The sequence below is a fragment of the Sinocyclocheilus anshuiensis genome, unplaced genomic scaffold (assembly GCF_001515605.1).
Source record: "Sinocyclocheilus anshuiensis isolate Anshui unplaced genomic scaffold, SAMN03320099.WGS_v1.1 scaffold680, whole genome shotgun sequence".
NCBI lineage: Eukaryota > Metazoa > Chordata > Actinopteri > Cypriniformes > Cyprinidae > Sinocyclocheilus > Sinocyclocheilus anshuiensis.
The window spans coordinates 116,834-126,273 of NW_015555783.1; the positions used below are offsets into that span (position 1 = coordinate 116,834).

At 34.2% G+C, this 9,440-nt stretch overlaps 2 protein-coding genes across 2 annotated transcripts in view; one reads left to right on the top strand and one right to left on the bottom strand.

Annotated features, from left to right (window-relative positions):
* Positions 1-2,536: 2,536 nt before the first annotated feature.
* LOC107674771 (kinetochore protein Spc25-like) lies at positions 2,537-7,275 on the top strand. Its single transcript, XM_016468871.1, has 8 exons — positions 2,537-2,647; positions 2,975-3,137; positions 4,368-4,433; positions 4,549-4,695; positions 5,072-5,176; positions 5,556-5,654; positions 6,423-6,608; positions 7,199-7,275. Exons 2-7 carry the CDS (start codon positions 2,981-2,983, stop codon positions 6,557-6,559), a joined length of 711 nt encoding a protein of 236 aa, XP_016324357.1. The 5' UTR covers positions 2,537-2,647; positions 2,975-2,980; the 3' UTR covers positions 6,560-6,608; positions 7,199-7,275.
* LOC107674770 (nostrin-like) overlaps positions 7,204-9,440 on the bottom strand; it is a 7,347-nt gene continuing 5,110 nt past the window's right edge. Inside the window, exons 13-16 of the mRNA XM_016468870.1 lie at positions 8,728-8,853; positions 7,630-7,867; positions 7,459-7,542; positions 7,204-7,382 (exon numbers count right to left, since the gene is read on the bottom strand). Of these exons, the coding sequence (XP_016324356.1) occupies positions 7,246-7,382; positions 7,459-7,542; positions 7,630-7,867; positions 8,728-8,853 (585 nt within the window). The 3' untranslated portion in view covers positions 7,204-7,245. The remainder of the gene's footprint in view (positions 7,383-7,458; positions 7,543-7,629; positions 7,868-8,727; positions 8,854-9,440) is intronic.

A 9,440-nucleotide genomic window follows, 5' to 3' on the forward strand; every position in this document is an offset into this window, starting at 1 on the left:
AGCGAGGCCGGTGGAGTAATTGATAATGAGCGACACCTGCACCACTCACCGGTCTTGAGTCCCACGGAGGAGCTCCGGAAGGATAAAAGGAGGAGCTACGACAGTGAAAGACGAGAGAGGAACAGGCCTGGACTTTATTTTGTGTTTTGGTTCTGTTTGTGAATAGCGCGACAGCCCCTCGCGGACGACTGTCGCACTATTTTTTGTTTATTTTATTATTAAAGTTTTGTTTGAACGTTCGCTGGTTCCCGCCTCCTTCTTCCCGAACTACAAACTGTGTTACACTCTGAAAAGGTGAAAAAGGTGTTTTTTACACTACCATTGAGAAATTTTAACCAAACTATGTTACAGACTTTTCATTAAGAGCCTAAAGAATCATATCAACTTGTGGAAAATGGGCATCCGATGACCCCTTTAAAGTATGATGTAAAGTTCACTTAAAGAAAACTTACGAGTATACTTTCAGTATAGAACTACTCATATCAACTTGTGGAAAATTGGCATCCGATGACCCCTTTAAAAAAAATATAGCGTTTGGACGAGCAGGTAGTCCCGCCTCCAACTCACGCCATTGCTTGAGCAATCATTGGTTTGTCTGGCCTAGTCAAGATTACATCTCATTACATTTGGTAAAGGAATTACTTAACAATTGTTGAGGTGTTTTTTATTGATGTGCATTTATTGATAAGTGGACGTTTATTATGTCTTGACAACATCCTCTATGTGTTTGAATTATACAGGTGTGGTTAGTCAACCTGGATGACCTGTATTTTGTTTTGTTTTTTTCAAGAAACTGACCGAAAATGTATCCAAATGTGTGACATGCAAACATTTGATTTGTACTAAAAGGTTGCAGAGATTCGACTTGTTGTAGCAGCTGAAGATATGGTGTCCTTGAACTACTGATAATAGTACGGACTGATAACATGTTCATAATCACTGATACCTTTACGCTCAGTCATTGTTTATGTGTGATCCGGTTTTGATATCTCACTTATTGTCATTCAAATGTTACAGATGAACAATTTGTACGTATTTAAAAGTCCTTTAAAAACTGTATGTAATTGAAACATATTTGTTACTATTAATTTGCCTTCAATAAGGAAAAATTGTGCTTATGTGTAGCTAAGCAACAATAGTATGGTATTACGTTTCTTCTCGCTTGTTTATTTGTTCCACAGGCCTAAGAGGGCATAAAGTTGTTGTAAAGGGATTTAAAAAAAATAAAAGTATCAGAAATATAAACTTAAAGTGTTTGACATTACCTTTCTGAAAGAAAACCGCTTGAACCAGCTAAAGGTTAAAAGGTATAAAGGTTTGTTGTTCTTGCAAGTTGGCACTCAGCTGGTTTAAGTCGTCAGCCAGTTAGTCTCCCAAGCCTGACCAGCTCAAAACTGCTTAAATCACTCTAAAACTAGCCCACAGGCTTTTTTCTTTCAACAGGGTATTTGTAAAATAGTGGAAGAATAAAATGTAAACAATACATTTTAGATGAGATTAATTTAGTGGAAAGACCAGATGACCACAAACAGCCTGATATGAAAATGTAAATGCACTAAAAAAAAAAATCTGTAAAAATAGGGCACAATGTACTGTGTAATTTGAAGGATTTTTTTCTGTATTTATTTTTTACAGGTGTTTTACAAGTATTTTGAATTTAAACTTCATTGCATTGTGTTTTAGAGTTAACAGAAATGTCCGTAAAATTAATGAATAATGTCGTGTGTAATGAGCTGCCACTGCCAGTACCTTTTCTGTTATTTTACGGATTTATTTTTTACAGTGTGGCTGAATATTGTATATATGAATATTTTAATATACTGCATCAAAAACTTGATTTAAAGAGGGGAAAAAACACTACATTAATGCTGATGAACTCCCTTATGGTGATCTGCATGACTATCTTGCACTGAAAATAACAGTCCGACTGATATTTCCAGTATTTAGCTAGGAAAATGAGACGAGCTTTATAAAATAGTCTCGCTAAAATACTCCTGCATTTATATTGATATTCTTTTAGCTCTTCTAAATGTGTGCGTGTGTGTATACATACACACACATAGAGAGAGAGAGAGAGAGAGAGAGATATGTCCATTTGTGATAACAAATGCAAAATAGGCCAGACATGAAATTATACTTATACCTCCAAAAATGTTGTCCAAAAAGACATGATTGTTCCTAATGTATTGTATTTTTTTTTTCCTGATGTCAAATAAGACATGTTTGTCAGATGAAAATGCAGGAAACAGCCATTGATCTATATATAATGACTATTATATTACTATATTATATTATTACTATTATTATTATATTATAATTACGTACTGCATCCGCCAGCGCTCAAACAAACAAACACCAGATGGCGCAGCATTACAAACTACTCAATGAAGGGAGAACGACGGTCCGCACAATATAACCAGTATATACTTAGCCTTTTGAGAGAATTTGAAATGCATATTTCGGAACACGAAATTAATTTCTTAAGTATGCTTGGAACAATGGCGCAAAGTTAATTTCATACCGCTATTTTGTAGTTGTGACGACGCGTTTATCTGACGCCACTTCCGGTGTAACTGCTGACGTTCCGGGCGCGGATATTTTTGAAAACAACGAGAAAAGTCGCGTTTATTTTCACGCCATAAAACGGGTGAGAGATTGAAATGTTCTTTGCGACTGTTAAAATAACATCTAATCAGTATTGTCTTGGTTTCAGTACCTAGAATTGAAGAAAGAACAGGTTAAAACATACGCGCTGAAGTATTATCAATATGACAGCAACAACTGTAACTTATATTGGTTGTTTTGCTAAACTGGATTACATGAATATTATTATAGCATGGCCAAATAATGCATATATAACTGCATTGTTAGATTGTTTTATATTGTAGTAGAGTAGATAATAGTAACTCCCCCTGAGTGTGAGCTGTCTAGTGCAGTAACTAACTGTCACTGTGTTGTTTGGATGATTTTGCAGCTCAGTATGGCATCCATCAGAGACTACAATGTGGCGGAGCAGTTAAGCAGCAAACTGGAGGAGATCAGGACCAAACTGCTGGATCAGGCCATGGGAGAAGTGCTCAATGGAAGAGTGACAGAGCTCTGTCAGGAACACAGGCGGCACATGAATTCCGTCTTGGGTAAGAGATCAGTGTTGCCAAACCCTTCCCTCAGAAAATCTCTAGAACCACCCTCAAGTCTCAATTTTTCACAAAAAGTAAATAACAGGTAAATTTGGTAAAGGTAAAGGAAAGTATATATATATATATACTTTACAAATGATGACAGTACCAAATTTACCTGTATTTACTTTGTTTTCATATTTGGCGACTTCACTGGATTGTTTATGCTTGCAATGGACTATCAGGGTTTGAGTTGAATGTGCAAGTGTTATTGTTAATATACATTTTAAAAAGATTACTTGTGGGATGGAAATTAAAGTAGGGCATGTCAGGTTAAATATCTGTCATTATAATCCATCTGCATTTAAAAAAGGCTAGGTGATATATGGTGAAAAATGAATTATATTGTGGTGTGTTTAACCTTTAAAATTTGGAAGTTTGTATTTGCTCTGAACATTTTTGTTGTTATTTTATTTATTTTTTTCTTAATTTATTGAATTATAATTTTAATCCGTTCATTTGTATAGACCGCTTAAACTGATTCACAGAAACTTAATAGCCAAATAAAAAGTGCATTAAAATCATGATATTCACAATTAAGCTTTTTATGGAAGCTTGTTTCTGCCCCAGGATTAAAAAAAAAAAAATTTGCTTTTTTATCTTATAATTCAGACTTTTTGTTCTTTCAGAAATAAATACAAAACGAGATACAATCTTGCAATTCTGTTTTTTTTTGTTTCTGCAATGAAAAAAAAAAGGTTTTTCAAGAAAAGGACTTTTCTTGCATTTACGAGTTTGTCTCAAAATTCTGACTTTTCGGATAGTTTAGAACATTTTGATATAAGCTCAGTATTGTGAGATATAAATTCAGAATTCAGAGAAAAGAAAGCTGAATTGTGAGATAAAAATTTAGAATTGTGAGGGGGAAAAAAGTAAGAACCGTGAGATTAAAAAGTCCCAGTTACCGTTTTAATTCATTTAATATATCAGGCTTCTGTAGCTTTTTAAATTTTGTATTGCAAGAAAAATGTATGTGATTGTGAATATTTCAAGTTGCCCAGGCATATATATATGTTTAACAATGTACAGTGGGTACGGAAAGTATTCAGACCCCCTTCAATTTTTCACTCTTTGTTATATTGCAGCCATTTGCTAAAATCATTTAAGTTAATTTTTTTTCCTCATTAATGTACGTCTGAATACTTTCCGTACCCACTGTATATGTTTTCTTTTTTTCTTTCTACATAGGTACTTGTTTTAAGAAATGCAAGGAGGATGAAACCATTTTTGACATGATAAAAACATACAAAGAAGGTGAGAAGTTGATTGGCACACTTGTTTGACATTTTAATAACAGAAATCTAATATTGTGTTGTCTGGATCTGTCAGTTCCATGACTACCATGATATTTCCTTTCTTTTGCTATTAGATTTTAAAGAGAAAACATCTTTACAGAAAGAGAAGAGTGCTGAACATCTTGAGGTTGTGTCGGAGATTGAAGACAAAGAGCATCACAAAGCGCTCTTATTCCAGAGAATCGAGAAGCTCGAGAAGGATCAGGCCAAAAACCGAGAATGTGTGTAATCCTTTCCTTTCTCTCATGCGCCGTTATGTTAATGTGTAGTGGACTATGCTTAAAGTAAGGGAGGTAGAGAGATTGATCCGTTACTACAGATGAGTGAGTTTTCAAATCATTGCAAAGAAACACTCACAAGCATGATTCATTTGTGAATCATTTACTAGAAATATTTCTGAATGAAATGCCGTATGTCCAGTAAACAAATAGTATGTGTTCTGTTATTCATATTTGTTCATTCATTTTGCCATGTTTAGTCTTTTTCCTGCATATGACTGTTATGTTACAGACAGTCAGACACAATGGACAGGTTTACTTTATTATTGCTTTCTATCCAAGCTGATGTTATTAATGTTTGTTTTATGCATTTTTATAGTGATTCAGTCACAAAATAAAGCCAACAAGGACAGACTGAAGAAGCTGAACAAATGTAAAGACATCTTTCAGAAGCCCCTCAGTCTTGAGATCAAAAAAATCGAAGGTGAAGTCTTTGTGTTTAACTTTAACATACAGTGTGACTGAAGTACGAAGTGATTTTTTTCCCTTTCATTATGTATTAATTAGATGCATCATTCAAATTCAAAGTGAGGTACAAACCACATTTAAAATCCGTGATTTTATTTCATTTTAACCTTGAAGAATCAAGTGTTGATTTGGTACTTTTTCTAGGTCGGTAATCTAATGTAAGCAATTTAACTTTTCACTCAAATTGTTGTTGCTGATTATATATGCTGCTGATTATATCATTTAAATATAAAAGCATTTTAGCTTGTGGTCTTAAACTTGATTTAAGGTGCAAACCTTAAATCAAGTTTAAGACCACAAGCTAAAATGTATCATCAACATCTGTTTATTTTAAGGTGAGAAGCTGCAGTTTGTCTTCGGGAACATCAGTCATAAAGATCCAGACATGGTCCATACCTTCCTCCTACAGCTGGATGCAGAGGACATTTACCACAGTAAATACCCATCTTTTATCTTTTGACTTGTTTGTTATCTTTGATTTTTGCAAAAACCAGTAGTTACCATAAAGAAATTAAGCATTTTGTTAAATTAAATCTCAGAGATATTTCTGATTAGACTCAGGCATTGCATGTTTATACTGATAAATAGGAATATTAATTTTATTATTTAATGATAAATGGTAAATTAATTATTACTTAAACAAAACTTAAACTACAGTTCAAAAGTTTGTGGTTGGTAAGATTTTTATTTTATTTTTTTTAAGTTTCTTATTCTCACCAAGGCTACACTACATTTTTTATCAAAAATACAGTAAAAGCAGTAATATTGTGAAATATTATTACAATTAAGTTTCTTATTCTCACCAAGGCTACATTTTTTTTATCAAAAATACAGTAAAAGCAGTAATATTGTGAAATATTATTACAATTTAAAACAACTGTTTTGTATTGGAATATATTTTAATGTGTAATTTATTCCTGTGATGCAAAGCTGAATTTTCAGCATCATTACTCCAGTCTTCAGTGTCACATGATCCTTCAGAAATCAGAAAGCATTTATTTGAAATAGAAATCTTTTGTAACATTATAAATGTCTTTACTGTCATTTTTGTATCAATTTAATGCTTCCTTGCTGAGTAAAACTAGTATTATTATTATTATTATTATTATTTTTAAATCTTACTGACCACAAACTTTTGAACAGTAGTGTATAATGACTGACAGAACTAAAGTATTGAATAACATGATAATATTTTCCCCAAGTCATCTCCTCTGACCCTCCGCTGGAGAAAATATCACATCTAGAGCGCAGGCTGCAGGAGACCAACAACTTTTCTGCTTTCCTTGCTAACATCCGGAGAGAGTTTGTGGCACTTCACAGTGGTGCGAAGACAGCCTGACTGACGAACAAAAGCTGATTTTTCATTTCAGATGCATTTGAAACAAACGGTCAGAGACCCAGACACCATATTTATAGACATGATTAGCACATAGATTGAGCTTTTATTTACTTAAACCATCAGCAATTACTTAATATGATTCAATATTTCATTGTTTCAGTTCTTTGTACATTGATTGATTTGTAATTTTAGCAATAAACATTTATACAAGTCATAAAATAAACAAAAAAAAGTCTTAAAGTGCTTCGAAATTTCTTAGTTTTATACTACAGTGACTTAAATGTCTAAAACATTTGCAATGCATTATGTAAATTTCTTTTTATTATCATTTCTATATATATATATATATATCTCTCTTTTTCACAATAATGGGTTTAATTTATAGGCTTCCTTTCATGAAAAAATTGTCTTTTTCGGACATTATGGAAATTTTCGTAGCAAATAAATTTTATGCTCTGCTCTAAAATATTTAATCGGCTAGAATCTGATCGTCTACGGTAAAACTACTCAAGTCATACTAATGCATGATTTAAGAGTGAATTGTTCTTTGGAGTCAATGAGTCTGTTGAAACGATTCATTTAAATGATTTTCTAAAGTCCTTTTTCCAGTAATTGCATGAAGTGTGTTTAACCCTACAGCACGAGTGAATCATCAGTGACCTTTTCCATCACATGCTCTTTTGAAGCTAAGCTTCAGAGGACTTCATCTCAGTGAAAACAGGCAGCTCTTCCACATACGTGGATGGGAAATGTCCTCTCTGTCCGTTGAGCTCACCGAACCACCAGCCCGTGTCGTCCTTCTGAAAGATATCCAGTACGTCTCCTGCCAGATTGAAGAGAGAGAGTCAACAGAAAGCAGGTGCTGAGGGATGATGTATTAAGATGAACTGCCATATTACCTTCATTAATGTTTAACTCATCCTCTCTTTCTGACGTGAAGCTGTATAAAGCCTTGCATCTGCCGACTGAGTGGAATTCTGAGCCTGTGCAGGGAATTTAACATACAAAAATGAAATCAGAAGTTTGTGTGTCAATAAAACGAAGGTAAACATGTTTTGCTCGCCGTTTACCTTTATCCTCTTCAGATTCAGACATGCTTCCGTTAACCGGGCCGCTCTGTTGCTCGTCTGTGTTGTTATGCATGACATCGGTCGTCTCAGTCGAGGGCTCTTCACTTGTCGTATCAGGGCTTTGGTTGGTCAGCGCACTCTTTTTGATCACAGCGCGCCTCATAGACTGACGTGATCTGAACGGAGTCTTTTTGATCCTCACCGGTCGAGAAAGCTGCACCACGTTGTGCTCGCAGTCCTGGAGCAAAACCAGAGAGAGTTTAAAAACTCATGCAACATATAGATGGGTTTTTTGTCTAAATTGGGCTTATTAAAATTGCAATACTGTCTCTCTCCACCCAGCAGCCTCAGGGAAACCCATATATTATAGTCAAAAAAGTGTAGGCTGTTTAAAAGGAACAGCATAAACAAAACATTACGCTAAACTAGTCATGACCTAGTTTCTCAATTAACTCTTATGTTTACATCTTTTTCCAGTCCTGGATATATCAAGATTACATTAGTGCATGATAGGATCAAATGAATCAGCCAAGGATGATTTAAAGGCATTTCTTTTGACACTAGAGACACTAACCATATTTAATTTTTATTTATTTATTTTTAAAGAAATGTTTTATCAGTCCCCCTGCTGTACCTACAGACATTTTTGCTCAAAGTCTTTTTGTGGTGTTACTAAAAAAAAAAAGTTTGAACTTAAAATGCATCCTGAAAATAATTTTACTAAAATAGAATAAATATAATTTGTTACTTCCAAACGTTTGCACTTAAAATGCATGCTGATAATAATTTTGCTAAAATAAAATAAAATTTGTTACTCCCAAAAGGTTTGCACCGAAAAAGCATTCTGATAATAATTTTGCCAAAATAAAATAAAATATGCATACTGATAACACATTTATCAACATAAAATGAAGGGGGGAAAAAATTACTCCCAAAAGCTTGCACTTAAATTGCATGCTGTTAATAACTTGACCAATAAATAAATTAAAAAAATTATATTCCCAGAAGTTCATACTTTAAATGCATGCTGATAATAATTTTATTAAAATAAAACAGTATGCTTCTAGTACTAAATAGGTGATTTTTCAGCAAGCTTACCTTTTCTTTCCATTTAGTGATGCTGTCACTGAATCGATGTCTTGATTTTGGTTTGCCCTCTATCTCCGCCAGACTGTGAGTGAGTTTGCAATGCGTCGCCTCCAAAAGGTCCAGTTTGAGGATGGCCTACAGAGCGAGAGAGCAGTCAATATACAGTTTGTAAAAACCTTTTTATTAAATACCTTTACATGTTTAAAGGGATCATATGATGCGATTTCAAGTTTTCCTTTCTCTTCGGAGTGTTACAAGCTGTTTGTGAATAGATAAGATCCCTAAAGTTTCAAAGACTAAAGTCTCAAACCCAACGAGATATTCTTTATAAAAATTAAGACTCTTCCACGCCCTCCTAAAATGCCTCGTTTAAACACGCCCCCACATGTAAAGAAAGAAGGTGTAACTTTTATTCTTGCTGTAGTTTTATGCCGCCGCCGCAATGTCGTGGAGACACTGCGTGTTTTGTTGTGAAAGCGAAACTACTTTGTTTGGCCTTCCAAAAGAGGACACGACTAATAATCAGTGGTTAAGTTGTATTTACAAAACTGTTCCAGAACAGTTTAACCCATATATTCGTGTGTGTACAACGCATTTTACGGAGGACAAGGACTGTATCCTGGGAGAGTAGCCTACAATGCCGGTTTTCTGACAAATAATGCTGACTCACAGCCTGTAAGTAAGTTTTCATATTTAAAGAATTTGCCACTGATGATTCAAAC